The sequence below is a fragment of the Rhincodon typus genome, chromosome 28 (assembly GCF_021869965.1).
Source record: "Rhincodon typus isolate 14 chromosome 28, sRhiTyp1.1, whole genome shotgun sequence".
Taxonomy (NCBI): Eukaryota; Metazoa; Chordata; class Chondrichthyes; order Orectolobiformes; family Rhincodontidae; genus Rhincodon; species Rhincodon typus.
Genome location: NC_063359.1, coordinates 34,051,018 through 34,075,021, shown reverse-complemented (window position 1 = coordinate 34,075,021; position 24,004 = coordinate 34,051,018). Strand labels below are relative to the sequence as shown.

Below are 24,004 nucleotides of genomic sequence, written 5' to 3'. Positions count from 1 at the left end.
GCTGCTTGGCCTGCTGTGTTCATCCAGCCCTGCACCTTGTTGTCTCTAAACTTGGACGGACACAGTTCTCAGCTCAAAACAAAACACCAAGGGCCTGAGGATGCTGGAAACCAGAATGAAAAACAGAAATCACTGGAGAAACTTGGCTTTCTCTCCACAGACGCTACCAGACCTGCTCAGCTTTTTCCAGCAATTTCTGTTTTTGTTAGGGACTGTGGCTCAGTGGGGACGGGTCTGCAGTCAATTTGTCACAGGAAGCAATTAAAAATGCACCTGGAAATGAACTTGAGGGTTAGGGTCACAACCACAGGGAGAGATGGTCAAATGCTGTAGGGGAAGAGATCAGTTATTGAGCTGATGAGACCGGAGTAGGTAGGGAGGATCGTTAGGCAGCGTGAGAGTAGGTGTAATTTGAGACTCTGATATTGTGTACTGTTTACCTGTTATAGATGAGTGGGAATCCAGACAAGTCTAACACGATGAAAAACAACACTCCACAGGAGACAAAAACAGAAACTAGTAGAAAAGCTCAGCAGGTCTGACAGCATCTGTGCAGAGAAATCAGAGTTAATGTTTTGGGTCGAGTGATCCTTCCCCAGGACTGACGGTAGCTAGGAAAATGTTGAGAAGAGCTTAGAAGTTAGAAGAATAGATTCAAGCCTTGATTTTGTTTCTAGGTGCTGACCCTATCAACCTGTTCAGAAATATTATTAAACATTTCTGGAGCAGGCAACGCTTGAACTTAGGCTTCCCAGTTTGGAGGTAAGGACACTATCATTGCATCCTGAGAGCCCTAAACCCTTTGCTGTGCGTGTAGACATTCTCCCAACTGACCCATTATTACACACCTCTGGAGCAGGTGTGATTCAAACCCAGGTCTCCTGGCTCAGAAGTAGGAACTCTACAACTGCAATTTCAGAACCTTGATGCGCAACACCCCCACCCCCAAATTTTGTGTCTTTCTTTTAAATTTTTGTTTAAAACATCTGGAGGTATTAAAACACACAACCGACACATCATTCCCCACCACCAAGTCACCCCTGGCGACTTCATCTATTACCTACCACCAGGAAATCAGCCAGATTTCAGATTGTTCAACTTCCGCACAGAGCTCATTAAGGGCAATACAATGACAACAAAGGTGAGGGGAGAGGGCTAGATAACTTTGTATCCCTGTTTTCTAATCAACCTGTTCAGAAATGTTATTGTACATTTCTGCAGCAGGTGGGACTTAAACCTGGGCCTCTCAGTCCAGGAGTAGGGACACTACCACTGCACCACAAGATAGCCTAAAATTTTATGTCTATTGAATGTGGATTGACAGCCGACATCGGCCCCTGTTTAGCCCTGGAGGGAAGGCTGATAACTCGGAATGGCCTGATAATAGGAGAGATCAGCACCAGACCCTCCTATCTCCAACCCTTCCCCCATCCCTGCAACACCTGATTGGTACCTCAGTGCAATTCTATATTCATCTGACATCACCTCCCCAAATAAATTATAAACTAAACAAACCCAAGGAGTGTGATCTTCCACACCCTGGGGCTGGCAAGAAGGGGAAATAAGGGGCAAGCTGGCCTTGCAATAAAAATAACCCTGCCCCTTCTCATCACCTCACTAATTAAATTCTGACAAGATGGTCCATGGGTAATCTTCTCAAGCTGCTACTAATTTAGGCCCTTAACGAATGGGCCTCAAATCGCCACCTCCTGATCAGCGTCTCATCAGTGGGCAGGAAATGTGAAATCCAAGTGGAAGGATGCAGGGAACCTCCAACTCTCCTAAAACGGAGGTAACAAGAGCAATCTGCTTTTTGTTCTTTTTTAAATTCATTCACGGGCTGAGGATATTGCTGGCTAGGCCAGTATCTATCCCATTTATACCAATCCCAGAGGGCAGTTAAGAGGCCACCATAGGGAGGTCATGGCCTAGTGGTCTTATTGCTGGACTGTTAATCCAGCAACCCAGATAATGTTCTGGGGGCCTGGGTTCAAATCCCACCATGGCAGATGGTGGAATTCGAATTCAATAAAATTCAAGTCCAATGATGATATGAAGCCATTGCTAATTTTGGGGAAAACCACCCTGTTTTACTCATGTCCTTTAAGGAAGGGAACAACCATCCTTACCTGGTCTGGCCTACATGTGACTCCAGACCCACAGTAATGTAGTTGACTCTTAACCGCCCCCCAGGCAATAAATGCTGACCTAATCAGAGACACCCTCATCCACTGAATGAATTAAAAAAGAGATTGCTGTGGGTCTGGAGTCACACGTAGGCCAGACAAGGTAACGACGGCAGTTTCCTTCCCTGAAGGGCATTTCTGAACCAAATGGGTTTTTCTGACAATTGGCAACAGCTTCATGGCAATCATTAGACTCTCCAGATTCTTCTTAAATTCAAATTCTGCCATCTGCCATGGTGGGATTTGAATCAGGGTCACCAGGACTTTACTGGGGGCGGTGATCTCTGGATGATAATACCACCAGGCCATCGCGTCCCCAATGGGATGATCTCTGAAAGCCCTTTGCCTCCAAACCTCCGATCTCCACAATATCCACCCTGTGAGAAGAAGAATAAATAACTTACCTTACGAAGGATCTGAAAGTGGACCTCAGCTGCTGACCTCTGTCTGGCTGGTAGCCTCTGGCAACACAGGACACCAGTGTTGAGACCCACGATAGGGCAAGAGACACACCCAGATCAGTCTATCAGCTCTTAAAAAGCTGATTGGTGGGCAATCAGGTGGGTTATCTCAGCAGTGGTGCCGGTGTATTATTTGCCACCTAACACATTTGGGTCCCCACCTCTCCACACTTCCAACAAAAAATTACAGCACCGTGGTCTTGGTCATCAGTCAAACATCTTTCTCCCCTTCACCCATCTGTCAATGTTTCCACTGATCAATAGGGTGTTCCACTGTAACAACAAACAATATTTTTTGACCTCCCTTCCCACCCAAGTTTTTTTTATCCAGGCAGGAATATCCTGGAGACTAACCCTCAATCCTTCCAGGACAATCCTGGAGGGTTGGTCACACTGCAAGGGGCATCATAGAACATAGAACATAGAACATAGATCAGTACAGCACAGTACAGGCCCTTTTACCCTAAACCTAAGGTCTTATCTAACTTCCACCCCTACCTTATACTTTCATCAATATGCCTATCTAATAGCCACTTAAATTCCCCTAATGAGGCCGACTCCACTACCCTCTCCGGCAATGCATTCCATGCCCCGACCACTCTCTGAGTAAAGAACCTACCTCTGACGTCTCCCCTATATCTACCTCCACTCACTTTAAAACTATGCCCCCTCGTAATAGCTACCTCCACCCTAGGAAAAAGTCTCTGGCTGTCCACTCTATCTATACCTCTGATCATTTTGTACACCTCGATCAAGTCAATCTCACTGTGAAAAGCCAGGCCGTACAAATATTATCTTGTGAGCTGTTGGTGATGCACATTAGAACTATCCTTGTCCCTCTCTAGGCTGAGGCTCCCATGTGGTACAGAGGGAGTGCTGCACTGCCAGAGACCACCTTTTGGTTGAATTGTTAAACTGAAGCCACCCTCCCCTAGCCCTCGCAGGTGGGCGGTGTTTCAGAGAAGAGGAGAATAGAGGAGGGGGAGAGGGAGGGCTACAATGTTTACCCCACAATCGGCAACGCAAAAGGAAAACTTGATACCCTGCTGTTTGTGGGATCCTGCTGTGTGCAAATCAGCTGCCACATTGCAAAGTTATATTTCAACCAGTTTTCATTTTTGCACCACATCCCGAGGCCGTGAGAGGTGCTACACAAACGTACATCTTGCTGTACAATAGCAAAAGGACTGTGGGTTGTTGTCGGAGCAGAGTAGAAGGAGCTTCACTGTCCATCTCTGACTGTGCTGCAGACACTTATAATTAAAAGCATTCTAAACCCAGAGCACTAAATGTCCCTTACGTCAATAACCAAGGGACCACATCAACCATAAAAATCCTCAGCTGCTAGGAATCTATAACTCCTCCCCAGCAATGTCAGCCTGATCACAGAAGTCATGCCCACAAAACAATATTACATGCTCCCATTTTTCACCATGGCAAATGGGAATTTATTGATGCTGTCAGTGAGATCCATCAATTTAACAGCAGACAGACCATGTCTGACAAGATGTAGTCAGGTTGAAGACACGCTTTGTGCCTGGCTCGGTTACTAACGGAGTGAGGCCACTTTCACTGGAGTGGCAGTGAGTGCAGAAAGACTGTGTTATAAAGAGCACACTGCCAAGGTGCAATGTCTATGGGCAGCTCCTCACATAACCACACCTGGCACGTGGCCAGGCACATTATCTATAACATTACAACTCACTTTCTTCCAGACCTTAAAACATATTCCAAAGCCCCCTACTGTTGCAGAAGGGCCTCGATGTGAATTGGATCCGAGGGCTTGCTCGGTGAAAAGATGAGCACTTTGTTGAAGTTGTAGTCTTCACTGGGTCCTGTACCAAAGAGGCTTCATAGATTCCAAACAGTGACTTCAGCACATGTCTGGTGGTAATAATCAGTGACCCCTCGAACCACATTGCTGAAATAGTGCAGCACACAGGACGGCCATTCAGCCCATCCAGTCTACACTGGAAACTGCAGAGCATTTGTACCTCAGGAGATCTGAAAGCCTTTTATATCCATGGAAGTGTGGCTCCTGTTCTATGCTCATCCATTACCATTGTTGCTACAAGATAGCGGGGATTTCACATCTTCCTGCTTCCGGAACCAGTGATACAACAAAGAAACTCTTATAATGACTGCAGTAAGGCTGGGAATAGTCGGGTTGGCCCTCGTTATAACTAGGGCCAACAGTGGGATGACCTCAATTCATAAGCCCCTCTTCTCGTTTAACTTCCTCACATTCAGAAATGGATTCATTGCTATTCACCAGGTGAGCAGTGCTGGGTCTGTAATTCTCTTGCAAAGGGCTGACCCCCACAAAGAACTTTAAAAGTATATCACTAGAGTGGATACAGGGAGTGTGTTTGCTTCCGTGCGGAAGAACATAACTGGAGGCCAGTCGTAAGACAGTCACCAAGAAATCCAGTAGGGAATATGGGAATAAAAACCTCTTTACCCACAGAGTAGGGAGGAATTGGAACTTGAAAGGGAATGGTTGAAGTGAATAGTAGAGATCTATTTCAAAGGAATCTGAACAAACAGCTGAGGGAGAAGAAATAGAGGGTTATGATGTAAAATTTAGTTGAGAAAAAATGGCAGAAGACCCAAATGGAGCAGAAGCAATAGTATTGTCTGCTTGGGCTGAATGGCCTGTTTTCTGTGACATATATCTCATGGATTCTTATGCTGGCTTCACACACGAAGCAGAACTGCCTGGAGTGAGGCAAGGAACCGAAAAACGCCATTAGTTACTGGGGCTGTTCAATGACCTACATCAGGGTGAAATATCCCCAGGGTTGACTTAAACAATAGTGGTCAGACATGTCTTGGTAGATTACAGTGAGGCTGTTTGAGTGAAGCTTACGTAAACAGTCTTCCATCCAGAACATGAAATCCTTTCACACTGTGGGCAGGCTCTGCAGCTTTGTGTTTATATGTGTGCAGATTATCACTACACAAACCTGGCGCTAATTGCATCCGTTTACCCTTCAACAGGGGTTTCACGGGAGGGGGGGGGAGTAGTGCAAGGATATTTATACTGGACAAGATATAATATTGCATATTATAATTAACAGTCTACCATCCCAGTATGTGCCCCTATTGAACAGTCTATGATGAACCCTGAAGTTCCGGCTAAGACTATATAGTAAACAGAAGTTAACACTTTACTGCACAGACTGTGGTTCTTGGCTTTCTGATTGTTGCAATCAGGAGGGTATTATTCCAAAGATATGACCTTACAGGCAACTGGGGGAGGGGGGAAGGTTACATTTGCAGATGCAAACATGCCCCTGAGATTAAAGATTCCCACTTATTGCATTTTCAACGGGAACCACCTCAAATGTGCAAACAACCATTACATCATTCAATGCCTGGGCGTCTTTAAACGGGGGAGTTGGGCGACGCTGAGAAACAAATAATAAAGATTTTGTTTATTCTCTCTCTTCCTCATATACGACACCGATTGAAGCTGAAACCCACGGCGGGCGGGTTTGCTCCCCAATAACATTTCACAAACCGAGCCAAAAAAAATGGCCATTCAGTCCGAACTGAGGCAACCATTTACTGGAATGCACCTCAGATTTGAATGTGAATTTCTAAATCAATGCATTCACACAACTCCCCTCCAAAATAAAAACACACATTATGGAAAATAAAACAGGACTGCCTATTCTGAGTTGAAATTATAACGGAATTTAGGGTCGCCTTAAGACACAACACAATCATTAGAAGTATTGCAGTTGGAGCTGTCATTTCTAGCTTTGTGATGGTGGTAACCAGGGCTGGGGAAAATGGGATCACATACCTGGGAACTCCACCTCATCATCTCCAAACATAGTCTCTCCAATGTGCTTAGTGGAAGCCCTCCGTCTCCCCAAACAGCGTGTGGGTCAGCCAAGCCAGGGTTTGCTCTGTAGCTTTCACAAGCTCTTATCCCAGCCTGTCTTCTTCACATGTTCCACTCCGGGTGCAAGTCTCTACCCCAGCAATGGATACATCATTACATATATTATTATTATATTTGGATAAGCTAACGTCAATGCTTTTTTGTTAAAGAAATGCAAAAAGCTTTTTGAAAAGGGGAGCAAAATCCAGGGTTGGAGTTTGCCAACTGAAGGGAGACTGGTTTAACAGAAAAAAAATCAGTCTTTAAATGGGAACAATTTTACAAAATCATTCCATCCAAAAACAAACACCCCCCCCACCCCACAAATCTGGAGAGGGTGTAGAAAATTAACTTCATTCGAGCACAGTGTCCAGAGGGGCGATGATCTCCCGTTTGAAAAGCGAGTGAAAATTGCCTGTTAAGGGAGCTGTGTCCTTGTTCTCTCTCTCTCTCAGGTTTGTTTTTGAGAATCAGGTAAAGCCAGTGCGTACGATGTCGCTGTTAATCCACCGCCATCCACATCCCAGAGCTCTACACCCTTCACATTCCGATTAAAAGCAGACCAAATTCCATCTCCTTCTTCCTCCTTACTCCTCAGAACATTAAATAATCTCTTCTTCTCCAATCATTCCCCCCAAACACTGTAATACGTGCACTGCCAGCGTCACTCAGTATCACCGCCCTTCTCTTTAGGAGGAGGGGGTGACTATAAGCTTGTTTTCATCAGCGGCGACCCGCAATTTCACCCTCTGTTTCCACAATCAAAACATTCGACTCGATAACATTCTCCCACTTGTCTTGTTACTGACGGTATTAATAGATGAAACTGCCCCTGACCCTCTCATTTCAATCTGAATGAGACATTAATGGATTTAGATCAAGGTCATTGCACATGGCAATTAGAATGTCTTATATTGAGTTCTGATTTCAGAGTACTTTTTTTAAATCAACTTGTTTAGATATTTCTGAAGGAGGGTCTAGACCCGAAACGTCAGCTTTTCCTGCTCCTCTGATGCTGCTTGACCTGCTGTGTTCATCCAGCTCTACACCTCGTTATCTCAGATTCTCCAGCATCTGCAGTTCCTACTATCTCTTGTTTAGATATGTGGTGTTATGAATTGGCAATAACAAGGGGGCACCAAGGCAAGAGGTTTAGAGGGGAGTTGAAGACAAATGTTTTCCCCCCAGAGGGTGGTGGGAGTTCAGAATGCACTGCCTGGGTATTTGGGATGGGAAACCTGAAAAATATCGAGATGAGTACTTGAAATGTCACAGCATTCAAAGCCAGGAGCCAAATGCTGGAAAGTTGATTTAGCAAAATTTTGGAGGTATGGACTTGATGGGCCAAAGAGACTCTTCTGTATTGTTCGGTAAGTCTGGGTCAGATAGGGCCTGAGTAGAGAGCTTCTAGCCCAGAGTTAGGGACACAACCACTGCACCAGGAGGCCACGCTGGAGTCTGATTCAATCTTTAGAGAATTCCAAGCCATTGCTCTCTCTCACTGCAAGTGAATGCTCCCATGTATATATGGGAACACAGGAAATATCAGCAGGAGCAGGCCATTCAGTCCATAAAAAACTACTTGACCATTCAAAGAAATCTTGGCTGATCACCTACCTCCACAACATTTCCCCCACCTACCATATTTCTTTATTAGTCTCCAGAAATCCATCAATCTCTGTCTTGGATATACTTCCTGACTGAACCTCTGGGGCAGAGAATTCCACAGACTCACTCACAGTCTGAATGAAGAAATTGCTCCTCATCTCAGTCTTAAATGGATGCTTATGGGGTTTATCCTCTTTTCTGAGTGTTCAACCTCTGCTGCCAACCCTGCCACTTGCGAGTTGATAGCCCTGATGCCAATCACTGTTCATTGTGAGCAAGCAGTTATTGAGTGGCACTAGCTTTGGACCTCAGAGGGTGGCTGGTGATCCTGGGTTCTGGTTTCTACAGCTGTTATACCCATATGTGGTGGGCTGCAAATCCAGATGTGGCTGATTTGCATTTCCGGATGCGTGCTAGATACTGAACAGGCATCTGATTGCTGCAGTGATATGAGCATGTGAACTTTAACCACATGTGTGTGCTTACTGGCAACATGATATGAGGAATAGCAGAGGATGTGATTTCCTTTGAACATGGTAACTGGATTATCTCCTAATGAATGGCGACATATGTTTGCTGAATATACATTCTTGTGGTACATGCGCTACACAACGGAGGTAATGGCCTAGTGGTATGAATGCTGGACTGTTGATCCAGAGACCCAGATAACGTTCTGGGGACACAGGTTTGAATCCTGCCACGGCAGGTGGTGGAATTTGAATTCAATAAATATCTGGAATTAAGAATCTAATGATGGCTGTGAATCCATTGTCCATTGTCGGAAAAACCCATCTGGTTGACTAAGTCCTTTTAGGGAAGGAAACTGCCATTCTTACCTGGTCTGGCCTACGTGTGACTCTAGACCCACAGCAATGTGGTTGACTCTTAACTGCCCTCTGGGCAATTAGGGATGGGCAATAAATACTGCCTGGTCAGCAACGCCTTCATCCCATGAATGAATAAAAATAAAAGAAATGTGTAAGGTGTTCCCTGCTAAACTAAACGGACCAGGTTAGAGCAGTGCCCCCATAGTCACAGCTGCAGGGGACCCACAATGCCTAGCAGAGAGGAATGATCTAGCTGAGCTTGACACATGAATGTTTTTGATGAGCCTCACTGTGGTAGTTATCTGGACCTTGGATTGAGGAGACATTGACGATGAAATCCAACCTTGACTCCAATGCACAAGTGCAGCCTGAGGAACAGCGTGTTGGAAGTATGAGATCTCAAGCCCAGCACAAAGTATGTGGTCTACAGAGCAGCTATGGATCCCCATCCTTCTGTATGCATCAGATGTACAGCAGACGCTGCTAATCCCTGCAGTTATCTCTGGTGCTGCCTTCACAAAATCCTGCAAATCTACTGGCAGGATAGTGACCTCTCCCAGACCAATATCTCCAGTACTGAAATACTGGTCATTCCTGACCAACCGCGATAGGCAGGCCACATCTTCTGCATACCCACCACAAGACTCCTTAAACAAATTCTCTACTCCAAGTTCTGCAATGGTAAGCAGAGGAGACGCTCCAAGGATGCTCTGATAGCCTCCTTACATAAATACAGCATTCCCATTGACACATGGAATCAGACAGTGCAGTAGAGGCCCAATGGCCCATTGAGCCTGCACTGACACAAGAGAAATACCTGATCGTCAACCTAATCCCATTTACTTGGCCCCTAGCCCTGAATGTTGTGACGTACCAAGTGCTCATCAGGTCCTTTTGAAAGGATATGAGGCGATTGACCTCTACCACCCTCCCAGGCAGCACATTCCAGACCATCACCACCCTCTGGGTAAAAAGTTTTCCCTCAAATTCACCCCAAACCTCCTGACCCTTCATCTTAAACCAGTGTCCCCTCGTGACTGACCCTTCAACCAAACTGCTCCTTATCCACACTGTCCATGCCCGTCATAATCTTATACACCTCAATCAGATCGCCACTCAGTCTTCTCTACGCCAACGAAAACAACTCAAGCCTATCCAACCTTGCCTCGTCACTAAAATTTTCCATCCCAGGCAGCATCCTGGTGAATATCCTCTGCACCCCCTCCAGTGCAATCACCTCCTTCCTGTAATGTGGTGACAGAATTGCATACCGTACTCCAGCTGTGGTCTTATCAAAGTTCTAAACAACTCCAACATGACTTCCCTGCTTTTGTAATCGATTGAGGGAATTGCTTGCCATGGAATGCACAAACCAGAGAAGAAGCATTTGCAAAGGCACCAAGCGCTTGGAGTGTCACAGTGTAGAGAACGTGGAGGCTGAGAGACAGGAAGAGTGAGCAGAATGCAGAGTGTCTCCCCCACCCACCTCATTCAACATCACCTGCCCCTCCTGTAGCAGAGTCTGTGGCTTCAGAATCAGACTATCCAGACCCTGGAGAGGAAGTCAGAGATTCTCGATCCTGAGGCACTGCCATATAGGATCCCCTCTGTGAGCAGACAGTCACAGCTCCAAATGGGAAGACTCAGCTCCTGGCACAGTGGAATGGCTTTGCAATCTCTTGGTTTCAAATCGGCAGGGCTGGGGCTTGGTGAAGGGAAAGCCATCGGGGAGAAAGCTTTACTTATTGATCAGGAGAACACTTGTGATGGTGCCTGGGGCTAATAGGCCGTTGTTTTTCTGACACTGTGGTGTACAGTTCACCAGGCAGTCTTGGTTGCTGTGCCACATACAGTTTGCTGTGCATGTTGCAGTCTAGAGCTAGGGATAGCAAAGGCACCAATGTGCTTTCCAATGACCTGGTTGACCAGGACTTGCTCCGACCCTTACCCTGCATTGGGAAGATTCACAGCTAATAATGAAACTGTTGGATTGCATAGGAGCACATCTTCCAAGGTTTCTTATAGGATCTGATCCTGGAACATGTAGCTCAAAAGCAGGGTCACTACACAGTGCACCACAAGACCTCCGACTGCTTCACAACAGAGATACACTTCAAAAGTACTTCATGTGCCATAAAGCACTTTTGGATGTCCTGGTGTTGTGAAAGGTGCTATATGAATGCAAACCTTTCTTCTTTTAAGCAGAGGGAGTGCAGCTGCAAAGTTGAAGGTGTTACGGAACTCTTTAACAGAATTAGTTGGGAACTGGAAAGTAGCAAACCTTAAGCAAACACAGACTGATTAAAATCACACTGGTTAGTCTGCTCTGAGATAACACAGTGGGGAGCTGGAGGAGCACAACAGGCCAGGCAGCATCAGAGGAGCAGGAAAATTGATGTTTCGGGTCAGGACCCTTCTTCAGAAAATTGCTCTGTGCCCCTTTCACTGCCTTGACACCTTTCCCGAATCGATGTGCTCACATTGTACACAACACTCCAGGTGAAGCCTGACTAAGATTTATGGGGAAAATGCCAGAGTGTTGGACTGCAGTGGGCACCTTGTTTAAAGAACCAGCACTAGCACAGCCTGCTGAATGGTCTCTGGCTGTGTGGTAGGATTCCAAATGATTCGATGGCTTCAGGATTTTGTAAAACAAATTGATGCAGTCACTGTTTGTAATCTACATTAACACACCAGCCCCAGTTTGTGCTCAGCAAGGTCCAATACAGAGCAGGGTGGTTATCTTTCAAATGGTGAATCTCAGCATCATGTTGATTGAAGGATAAATATTGGCCATGACCCCAGTGATAGCTCCCCTTGTCCTTCTTTGAAACTGTGCCATTGGACCTTTAGCACCATTGGAGAAGGTGCCTTGGTTAACAACTCTGGTGAAAGATGGGAACTGTGAGAGCGAAGCATTCCTTCAAGCATTATGCTAGGGGAGCCAGCCCAGATACTGTGCTTCAGTCTTTGTTCATGGGGCTTGAACCCACAAACTCCTCACTTGGGTCAAGAATTATGGCTGATAGTCATCTCCATATCGCTCACTAGCACCTTCTCGGGTCAACTAAGTACTAGCAATAGAAAGATGCTTGGCTCGTATTGGCCACATTCTAAGACTTTGCACCTTTTTCTCTTTGTTTGAGAAACTGTTAAAAACAGACAAAGGTGTCAGCAAATGTTAGGAACTTATATTGCAGGAATTCACACTGCAGCCTTTAGATTTCCATAACCTTGTTAATCAAAGCCCTCTTCTGCCCTGCATACTCCATTTCCCATGATTGAAGTCCTTATAAGGGACAGCATCAAGATGTCTTCAATCAAGCTCAGCAATGTATAATGTAGGTCATCTCAAATGATGCCTGGTAATCTCTGGGAGCAATCAAAAGCCCTTGATGCTGCATTGTTCAACTGTCTGTTTACGTCTTGTAAGGACGTGACACAGAAATGTGTTACAACCCTTTTAGCTGTCTGTCACCATGGCAACACCATAGCTGCACCATGCTGGGAGAGCAGCTAGGGAAATTTGCAGTCAGAACACTTGCATCTCAGTGCCCACCAGGGAACTGCGTCAGGATCTTCTGGGGGGCAACCTGAGGACGTTAAATCCCACCGGGAAGCTGAAAAATAAAACCAAAAGGTTGTACTTTAGCGTGTTGATCAAACCAGAGCAGGTTTCATCTTTCATAAAGGAAAGGCTGTGCAAGCTCAAAATGTGAAAATAAGACCAGCGAATGCTGGAGTTACACAGTCAATGGCTGAGGGAGTGCTTCATATTTCAGATATATACCCTACATTAGAATTGAGTTTGTAATGTATATCCTTGTTTTTCTCATTCATTCATGGGACTTGGGTGTTCGCCTAATTTCCCAGCAGGCAGTTAAAACATCGATGTGGGTCTGGAGTCAAATGTAGGCCAGACTGGGTAAGAATGGCAGAGTTGCTTCCTTAAATGATATTAGTGAACCAGATGGGTTTTTACGGTAACAGTTACATGGGTCATTATTAGCCTAGTTTGTTATTATAAATTTTAGCCATCTCAGTGGTTAGCACTGCTGCCTCACAGCACCAGAGACACAGGTTCGATTCCAGCCTTGGGTGACTATCCGTGTGGAGTTTGCACATTCTCCATGTGTCTGTGTGGGCTTCCTTTGGGTGCTCCAGTTTCCTCCCAAAGATGTGCAGGTTGGGTGGATTGGCCATGTTAAATTGCCCATTGTTTCCAGGGAGGTGCAGGCTAGCTGGATTAGTCATAGGAAATGCAGGGTTATAGGAATAGGGTAGGGGGTGCGGGATGCTCTTCAGAGGGTCAGTATGGACTTTTTGGGCTGAATGGCCTGCTTCCACTCTGTAGGGATTCCATGACATTGTGTGATTTGAACCCATGACCTCAGCACATTAGCCTGTGGCTTTATACTCATAAATCCAGCAACAATACCACTACACCATAAACATCCTTCAACTCCCTGCCACCCACTCATTAAGGTGTGGCACTGAGGCACACCCCTTAGCTTCATCCCAGTTGACAGTAGTTGGGCTGCAATTTTACAACAGTGACTGTGAACCACTTTGGCGCAGCTTGAGATTACGAAAGGCATTACATAAATGCAGATGTTTTCCAACATCTGGTTTCACTGCTCTGGAGACCAAGGAATGAAGGGGGAAGATATCAGTTGCTCCCCATCACCATCTAGTGGCACCTTCTGTAAAGTGCATGTCAATCTCTGCAGGAGTTATTTCAATCATTCTTTTCGGGGATGTTAATATACACCTCTTGGGCATGATAGTATTGAGCCCAGGCCTCCTGGCTCAGAGGTAAGAATACACCATTATGCCATAAGAATCCTCAATGATTTATTCTAGATTTTTATTGCATTCAAATGGGATTCAATCTCACGTCACCAGAACATTACGTAGGAGCAAATGACTGCATTTGCTGGAATCTGTACCGAAAACAACCAATGCTGGAGATCACAGCAGGTCAAACAGCATCCATGGAGAGAGCAAGCTAACATTTCGAGTCTCTGGATTACTGGTTCAGCAACATTAACACTATAGCTTTGCTTCCCCCCCGCCCCCAATCCCCCGATGTACACTAGATAGATGAGGGCAGAATAGAGTGCAGCCGTGCTTGCAGTGGCTAAATAGCTACCTGTTCAATGTAGCCATGACTGGACAGTGGAGAGTAGTCAAATGGGTGAGTTACTGTTGGACTCGGGGCAGTTTTGGACTCACTGGGATGATACATTAAGAGAGTAAATTGGAATGAAATGATTCTGAAGGAGGATAACATCACCAAACTAAAAGGAGCCCAAGAATCTAGAGGACTGGAATAGACCATCACAACACACCTTGCCAGCCTTAGCAAAGACACTTTTCGTAGAAGCAGAAACTGCATGGAAGCATTTGACATTTAATGTTAACACGCCTGAGTGACAACCTTACAACCCTGGTTCCCTTTTCATAGATGCTGACTGAATCTGTTGACTGACATTATCCACATTCATTTCAGATTTCCAGCATCTAAAGTATATTGCTTTTGCTTCAGAAAATGAACCCTGCTCTTAAAAAAGCTATAGAAATCAAGAACAATGAATTGCCTGGGGCCTACAGAAAATAATTCAGGATGCTCCAAAGTGCTTTACAGTCAATGATTTGCTTTCTTGTAAGCCACTGTTGCAATGCTAGACAGATAATCTATGCACCATGAAGTACCACAAACAGCTTTCTAATGGTGACTGATGACCGATGACTAATTTTAGTGACATTGGATATGTACTGGTTTAACTCTCACCCCGGCTCTAATTCATAATATTATGGGATGGATATTTAAATCCACCTGGGAATATAGGCAGGGCCCTGGTTTAACATTTATTTTGAAAGGTGTCACCATGAGCAGAGCAGCATAACAGTGGAACTATACCCAAATGTCTGCAGTGGGATTTAAACTCACAGTCTTTGATCCCTAAGGCATAAATTCTGTGAATGGCTGAGAGCTCAGACCATCCAAGTTGTCTGTGCAGACAGCAGCTGGAGAAACCAGTGGTGAGGGGGATTGATGATGCAGAGGTGCCGGTGTCAGGCTGAGTTGGACATGGTCAAATATCACACGACACCAGGTTATAGTCCAACAGGTTTATTTGAAACACTAGTTTTCGGAGCGTTGCTCCTTCCTCAGATGTAGTGAGAGAGGAGGTTTCAAGACACAGAATTTATAAGTAAAATATCAAAGGATCACACAACTGATGCGAATGTATTGAATAAACCTAAATGGCTGGCTGACTCCCTCCTGTCAAGTCACTGCCCTGAGATAACTAAAGGTTTTATCAGTGTATACAAGAGGTGACATCTCAGGTCAGACAATGCATTTTAGGTGTGAGGCCTTGTTTAGAATCTGTCTAACCTGGAGTCAGACTGGCTTTATAATAAAATGACCTGAAAGACATGCTGGGATTTGCATTTTAATCAATCAAAACCTGTATCTCCTTTCTAACTGATTAAAGATTTAACAGGAGGGAGTCAGCCAGCCATTTTAAGTTAATTCAATACATTCGCATCAGTTGTGTGATCCTTTGATCTTATACTTATAAATTTTGTTTCTTGAAACCTCCTCTCTCACTACACCTGAGGAAGGAGCAATGCTCTAAGAGGGATTGAGGTTACTCTTGAATTGTGCAGATTCATTCAATCACTTACATGAGTGGACTTTGAGCAAAGGCATCTGGCTTGTTGCTGATTCCTCCAATAGAGATTTTGCTTTCAAAGCGTGCTCAAAGAAATCATCACTTAAATAAAGCACTGGAAGGATTGTTACCAGATGTAGGAATTACAGAAATTACTGCTTCTCTCCAAATATCTGTTTCATGCAGTGGTCAATTTTAATGGACAGAACCTTCTGGTTTCAGCACAAAATTAATCCTTTAGCCATTCAAACTTAATTTATTTGTCATATTCTCGTAGTATGGTTTAGTGTTACTTAGACAAGGGAAATGACTTCATAACACGCCCTCAAATACTTCACAGACAGGGAACTATTTATGAAACGTAGTCCCTGCTATGGGAGCTGATGGTGTAGTAGCCATGTCACTGATTAATCATCTAGAGTCCTGGACTAATGCTGTGGGGACTATGGGCTTGAATCCCACTATGGCAGATGATGAGCTCTGAATACAATTAAATCTGAAATTAAAAGTTAATCCAATAGTGACAACCATGTAGCTATTGTTGATTTTTATTTTAAAAAATACTAATGCCTTTCAGGGAAGAAAATCTGCTATCCTTATCTGGTCAGGTCTACATGTGACTCCAAGTCACAGCAATGTTATTGACTTCTAGTGACACTCTGAAATGGGCTAGTAAACCATTCAGTTCAAGGGCAATTAGGAATGATAGTGGCCTTGCCAGCAATACCCACACCCCATGCAAGGATTAAAAGAAAGTTAGGAAATGGCAGCAGCCATTTGTAGACAGCAAACTTCCACAAACAGCAACATAATAGTGACGGAAAATCCATCTCTAGTGATGCTGACGGAAGGATAACTATTGGCCAAGAGTTAGGAGAGAACTCCCCTGCTCTTCTTTGGAACAGTGCCACAGGATATCTTACACCAGCATGAGGACCCTTGGCCAACCTTTGGTTTGGTTCACAAGTCTTTTGAGTGGGACTTGAATCCACAAACATTTGGTTCAAGAGGTGAGACAGCCACCACTGAAATATGTGTCCTACTTTTCACATAGTGTGACTAGTCTATGGTCATTTAGTGTCAATGTGTATGTACTGTGTGCATAGATTGGAATCCTGAAACTGGAGCACAGAGTTCATAAGTAAATAATAATTGCAAAATGAATATAGTCGTACAGCACCAGCATTGTTATGCCATGGATAATTGATAAAGTTAATGGATCATTGAGAAAGTCAAATATATATCTTTATTAGTTTAGTGAATTAAAATACAACTGATGAGCAACTATAGGGCAACTTAAAACACAGGATCAGGAATAATACAAGGAGGTCGGACCAGGGCATACAACTTCATTATATTCACTACTGAACCTCTCCAGCCATCTCGCCAATTCTGGGCATTAATCAGCAGCCCCTCTGTTTCACGTTCTATCTGTGACATCTCCTGCAGAAAACACTGCTTGTACTTCTGTTGAAAACAGAAATTCAATAATTACATCAAATTAAAACCAAGGAAAGAAGAACAGATGGTGTATCTATGTGTCAGTCAAGGTGTGTGCTTCAGCCAATGTGTGCATGTGTGTCACTCAATGTGTCTTGCACTGGAAAAACAGCTTAGAGTACGCGTCTCTGGTGTGGGACTTGGACCCACAGATTTGTGACTCAGAGGTGAAGGTGCTACCCAGTGAGCTATGGTGGATACTACCTGGAAAGTCTCAGCTGTTGCATTTGCTGTTTTCTCAAGTAACTCAGCACAAGCACTGCCCAGTTTGGTGATGCATGGACCCACCAGATCTTCAGTGGAGGTAGAAATTACTTTCCTTTTTTTAAAGCCACACCTTGTATAATAATTTGCATGCAAAGACGTATGACAGCAGATCATTAGAAAGAAAGCAGATGGCTCGGGGGTGAACTAACCACATAAGCAGCGTCTCTCGACTTAAGTACAGCCAGATCAGCCAGTACTGTCTTCGCAGTTGTCACAGTCGCAGTTTCCACGAATAAAGGTGCCGTGGATGCAGTTCTCCAGACGTTGTAATGCTTACAAATTTGTGAAAGCTCATAGGCTGGAATTCCTGGCCAAGTTCTTTAAAAAGGAATAATGAAAATGAAATGTAACAATGTGTAATCACGGAGGTCCACCAGCAGAACAAACAATCACATGCAGTTAAAGCTTGAGCAGCAAGTTCTCTGAGCACAGCTTAGATAATGGACAAGATTGATGGTATTGGTGATACTTACTTTTCTTTTATTATTACAGTCATAATTGTCAATGCAACATGCCAAAATTCCTCATGATCCATCCATGGTGGCCTGCAGGGTAAAGTCATCACTTTGCTGTCATCCCTCTTCCCAGGAAAGCAATCCTTGGCAATCCACCCTGGCAAATTATTGCCCTATCTCCAAACTCAAATTCCTCTCCAAAGTCCTTGACCATGTTATTGCCTCTCAAATCCATGCCCAATATTCCTGCAGTTCAGTGTCTGAATCACCCCAATCAGGTTTTTGTCCTCGCCACAGGACTGAAATGTCTGAAACGGCTTCAACTCTCTCTATCTCTATAAACACAACCCTCTGGGATGTCTGCACTCCTCTGATGCTTGGGCAGCAGTAATTTTAATCACTACACCATTGGCCTTCAGCTACCTAGGCCTTTAGCTTTGGGATTCCTCTCATAAACCTCTCCACCTCTCTGTTCTTCCACTTTTAATGGACTCCTTAAAACCTTCTGCTGTCACCCAGATTTTGGTCCTAATGTCATTTTCTGGGAAGTGGACTTGGGGCACTTCACTGCATTAAAGCTGCTTTATAAATACAAGTTGCTGTTTTGTTGTGGGCAGTAATAAACTGTACAGACCACAAGGGTTTGGGTTAGCTTGTGCCCAACTGACCAGTAACAACCATGGATGCAATTAGGGTACTAGAATTCGGGTGGGGGTAGAATGTGGCTTTGGTGAGGGCTGGAGCGATTGGGACATTAGGAGGTTGGAGAGGTGCTGACAGCTGGAAGGAAATAAGCAGTGTTCCTCATTCCCAGTAATGAATCCTGTTGTGATATGCATGTTGGATTGTTAGCCAAGGACAGGATAGTAAATAGTTGCTACTCCTCATATGGTCAAATAGCCCACTGACTTTAGTTTATGTGGACAAATGGCTACTTGGGTATAAATCGGAAAGCTTTTGCAGCTGAGGGATTAGAGATCCTTTCTGCTAAACTATCACAGAATTTCTCTTTCTTCTTTCCTCTTTTTCTGCATCTCCAGTTACATAAAACTGGCTACATTTTTATTTCCGTTTGAGATAAAAAACAATTGACCTTCTTTCCCCAAAGATTCTGCCTAACCTACTGAGTATTTTCAGCATTTTCATTATTAATTCCAGATTTCCACAGTCTGTGGTATGTTGCTTTTACAATGTTGTGTTTAGTGCCTTGAAGCAACACCTCTCAACCTATTGTGTTCACATCATGTCCAATATTTAAGTTTAAACTGCTACATTGGAAGGGATTCCTAAGCAGAAGAAGGATATAATTTAATAATGTTAGCAGTGGGGAGCCTTTTGATGAGCTGCCCATTATTTATCAATGGATTCCCAACACCACTCCACACAACCAGCTGTAACTCTCATCTGTAATGATGCACAGAAGCATTGTTGGAATTGAACTCTCTCTCACAGCGGTGTGTTCCACTGAAAGTTACACCACACTCGGCCTCCCAAGAGTGAGACTGGGTCATCTAGGGCTCTGTCCAAGAGTCCAATCTGGCTGAGTTGAACTGAGTTGAGTTCTGCCAGTCCGCCATATGGTGATGCTCACAGGCTGTGGTGATTGTAGTCTGGCTAGATGCATTACTGGGGCTTGCTGTACATGTTTGCACAAAGGCTGAGGGTGAGGCTGGTAATGTTATGTTCTGGTAAGAGTGGATACAGGTAAGATGATTTCCAAAGAAAGGAAAACATGCTGAAAGAATTTAAGGCTGAAAAGGCATGGCTCAGGCAGATGCAGGAACAGACATAAAGCTCATTTCTTAACTGTACAACAGCAGTTCTGTTTATATAGCACCTTATATTATTGCAAAACTTCCCACATCACAACTAAAGAATAAGTCATGAAGACAGATACAGTTATGATTTATTGGGTTCTCACTACATTGCAAGTCTTGCTGGATGGACATGACCAGAACAAAATCCATGTGATCTTCTCTCTCTGCTGCCTAGCTGCTACATTTAAGGACATTTCTGTCTTTCAAGTCTGCATTTCTGGGTCAGTAATATTCAGCAATGATGGTATGTGGTCGAGGCTTCCCTAACTTCACTCACACATATCGAGTTGGCCATCTTTTGTTCTGTGGCTTTATGTTCACTTCAATGAGTTTGGGTTCAAGACAGATTGGTTGTGAAGAAGGCAAGGTCAAGAACTGTCTTCAGGTTTGGGCTTCTTTATAACACTGTTTATTAAATACCAAGACTAAAACTACAATACATGGTTTTCAGAAATTTAACAGGCTCTAATCTTGCTGTCACATTCTTGAAAGTCTATTCCATAAGGAGCAGCGCTCCAAAAGTTTGTGATTTCCAATAAACCTGTTGGACTATAAACTGGTGTCCTGTGACTTCTGACCTTGTCCACTCCAGTCCAACAACGTCACCTCCACATCGTGACTGCTACTTATGTTCCGTGAGGGGCAGTTCCATGATATCATTGCAAGGTTGCTCTGGGGTCTATGAGCCCTTACACAACAGGCCACAGAACACTATGGGACAACAGGGTGATGAGGTTTCACCCCCAACTGGTTACCTGCTTTCACGGGACATCTCAATGGTGGAAGTATTTTCGTCCTCTTGTAACAGGGGTCCAGGTCGCTTCTGACGAGTAGTTTCACCTGTTGCTTCTGGTTCTGAAATATATAAGGGACAGAGAAACTACAATCAGAAGTAAAACTGAACTTTGTGGCTTCTTCATTAAGTTTCTACGTCTTCATGTGTGGTTCATGTGTGTTAGGAGCTGGATTCACAATGAATTGTGATTTCAGTTGAGAAAAAGAGAGACGAAATCTCTATATATTTGTTGGCTGCATTCAGATTCTTGTAAACTGCATTGAAATGAAGGGGGATAAAAATTTATATTGGGTCATGGTACAAAAAGGCAGTAGTGTTTCTGTTATAACAAGGTGTAGAGCTGGATGAACACAGCAGGCCAAGCAGCATCAGAGGAGCAGGAAAGCTGACGTTTCGAGTCTAGACCCTTCTTCAGAAAATGTGTTTCTGTCACTTGTTTGATTACTCACCTTAATTGGCCCCATTGGAATTGGGTTATTAAATGGAGCCTTTACTGTGTAGATGATACAAAAGGCACAAGCTTGGTCTCATAGCCTGACATGAATTTCTACCCAAGCGGTTCAGTGTAATTTTGATTTTCCTGGCAGGAAAATGGCCAGTACATTAAGTACTTATGTCAGATCGGGCTCATTTGGTAGAACTCTTGCTTTTAAATCAACAGGTTGTGGGTTCAGAGCTCCACATCAGGCCTTGAATTCTTGTTCCAGGCTAGCACCTATACAGTTATCCTTTCAGATGGTTTTATTAAATCAAGGCCCTGCCTGGTAGCTGAAATGAATGTAAACATCTAAAAGGAGTTGATAGAAATCTTGCATAATATTTACCATAATCCAGAAATAGTTCAGATCAAGTGGCTGCTAATTTCAATGTTTTTGTGGGGTCCTGTGGTGCTTCCTACTGTGTTTGTCTACATCACAACAGTCATTGTAGTCAGAGTACTTTATTGCAATCAAAAGCAAATGATGATTCCTGAGATGTGCTAACATAAGTCTGGGCACTATTACAGGGGGAAAATTATAATATTTTACATCCAGAAAAGTGTGCCTGTCATACCCATAGTATATCCCTTCATTCTCCATGCTTAATCTACTACTTCCCAGCCACCTTGCTCTTATGTAAGGTGATCTGTGATTCTCTGGTACAGTATATGAGACATGACTCAAGTTGGTTTAAGTATTAGTCGGTGAGATGACGGTGTGTTTTTATGGGGCATTCTCAACATATTCCAATGGTAAGGACACATTTTCTGAGATTCTGAAAATTACTTCAGACTAAATTAAAAATAACCTACAAAATGATCAACCACTTACGAGCAGACAGGATATTATCAAAAATGAGGAAGTTGTCATATTCCAGGAGGAGCTGTTCAGAGAGAGAGGAGAGTATAGCCACAAAGTTCTGGGCGTGTTCAAGCATACAGTTCTGTGTAAATATCAAATGATAATTATGAGAACGTTTGCAAAGTGAGACAATGGGCATATACTAACTGAGATGGTAAAATACTCGACAAAGTTCATATTGCCCTAATGAGTGAGGATGAAACCAGAAAACACAAGCAAAATCACACATGAAGGAATTAGATTGCTCTTCAAATAGAATAAAGTCATTTTTACTACGGTACTGTGAAACTACTGCTCGATATGTGACACTGAACATATAGGAGGTAAACCTATCTTGCATTAATGTTGTAATGATCCGATATGATGGTAAGACTAGACAAGTCAGATCCCAGCTTGACAAACCATAAGTTTTATTCTGAAATTTGTTTACCATGGTGGTCAGTCACTGAACATATTCACAAGAGGCTGTCAATGTACTTTTAACAAAAGAACAACAAAGATTATTACAACAAAAGGAAAAAAAAATGAATTAATTTAGTCTAATTAAAACTATGTCTAGAACTAAGACTAATTATAACACCACTACTGCTATCACAGTGGAGACTCACGGTCAGGAACCCAACACCTGGATATCGTCTGGATCCTGACCTAAAGCCACATCTTGTTGCTCAGGCAATAAAATCTTCAAATGTAAATTCCCTATTTGGGCTCGTGACAGGTTTGGTGTCCAATTATTGACACCAGGGACTGCCAGCAATCATTATACACAGATGGCAGTCACGCTCAGGAGAGGAGGCAGCACTGGTCAAACGGCCATTGTGAAGGTAAGGCACAATCTGGCAAAAAATTCCACAGGTCCTGATCACGTTCTCCATTTAAATAACCTATACTTTTATCCCCATGGCAGGGTACAAAGATGAACCAGACTGTTCAGGTTAGATACTTGACATATCGAAAATCACTTCTTGCCCTCCCTGACCCCATAATAAGCTCCTCACAGAGCTGATTAGGCCATTAATTGGAGGCAAGTGGATTCCCATCTCCCCTTTTCAAAATTCGAGTGAGTCCTAGAGGTGTCACGAAAACTATCACTTCATCTGAAAGTGCTATTTGCAATTTGCTTCGGTCCCCATTGGGGAATTGAAAATTCCAGTCCTAATTCTGTACACAGCTGGCCTGTGTCATTTAGTACTGCACCAGGCAGAGCCTATAATTATCTAACTGTCATTGGAGCCAATGGCATACATTATGTACTGTAAAACTAATGTGACATGCATTTTTCATTTTACTTCTTTACCTTTGACACAAGTCCGTATCACGGAAGACAAAACAGAAAACATTAGGTTCTGGTACATAACTGATGGACAGTGCAATTTCATTCCTAAAGAACACCACTGTACATTTTAAGGTTGCCTATCATTGAATCTCTGCTGTAATTGGATAGAATGAATCGAAGGCTGTTAAGATCCAATATTAGGATTTTTTTTATTGTTTTCTTGCCTTCTGGTCCTTTACATTTCCATTGATCTCTGCGGCCTCAGCATTCTGTCTTTCTTCCTCCTCTTTGCACAAACTCTCCAGCACCTCCGCATTGTTGGGATGGCCCAAAATTGGTCGCAACCTGCGTTTGTTCTCATTCTAATGCAAAGGATTAGAATAAGGAAAAACATACATTATTTAAAACACACTGGGCATGTCCAATATTTCTATATGTAATGCATTCTAACTTATCTTTTAACTTCTATCTTTATTTTGTGAGCTTTTGTGAGAATGTGAAATTAAACACTAATAGTCTGGGTACAGAGCTAAAAAAACAATTTAAGAATGTGGGAAGACCATGACAAAACAAGTGAATCACATCTCTCATTATAATTACACTTTGTCAGGCATCTTTGAATTAACATTTGATAATTAAATTCTCTTGTGCCTTGGAGCTACAGCCTTCTGCAAAACCATGCTGGTGGCTCTTTTTATGTCTATCTGAGAGGGCAGACTGGGCTTCAATTTAACACCTCATCTAAAAGACAGCACCTCTGATAATGCAGCTCTCCTTCAGGCACTGCACTGAAATGTCAGTCTAGATTTTTATATTCAAGTCCAGAATATCATAAGTGTGTATGAATTACGTGGAGGCTAGGATTGTGGTGCTAACAGTGCTCTGAAGCAGCTAGA

At 43.6% G+C, this 24,004-nt stretch overlaps 2 protein-coding genes across 2 annotated transcripts in view; both read right to left on the bottom strand.

The window, feature by feature from the left end:
* LOC109916669 (ral guanine nucleotide dissociation stimulator-like) overlaps positions 1–7,147 on the bottom strand; it is a 173,557-nt gene extending 166,410 nt beyond the window's left edge. The window contains exon 1 of the mRNA XM_048613585.1: positions 6,459–7,147. Within this exon, the coding sequence (XP_048469542.1) occupies positions 6,459–6,479 (21 nt within the window). The 5' untranslated portion in view covers positions 6,480–7,147. The remainder of the gene's footprint in view (positions 1–6,458) is intronic.
* A 9,744-nt stretch (positions 7,148–16,891) lies between these two features.
* Positions 16,892–24,004, bottom strand: part of LOC109915725 (coiled-coil domain-containing protein 180-like) — a 100,047-nt gene continuing 92,934 nt past the window's right edge. The window contains exons 29-33 of the mRNA XM_048613391.1: positions 23,333–23,470; positions 21,803–21,914; positions 20,452–20,551; positions 17,574–17,742; positions 16,892–17,124 (exon numbers count right to left, since the gene is read on the bottom strand). Of these exons, the coding sequence (XP_048469348.1) occupies positions 16,954–17,124; positions 17,574–17,742; positions 20,452–20,551; positions 21,803–21,914; positions 23,333–23,470 (690 nt within the window). The 3' untranslated portion in view covers positions 16,892–16,953. The remainder of the gene's footprint in view (positions 17,125–17,573; positions 17,743–20,451; positions 20,552–21,802; positions 21,915–23,332; positions 23,471–24,004) is intronic.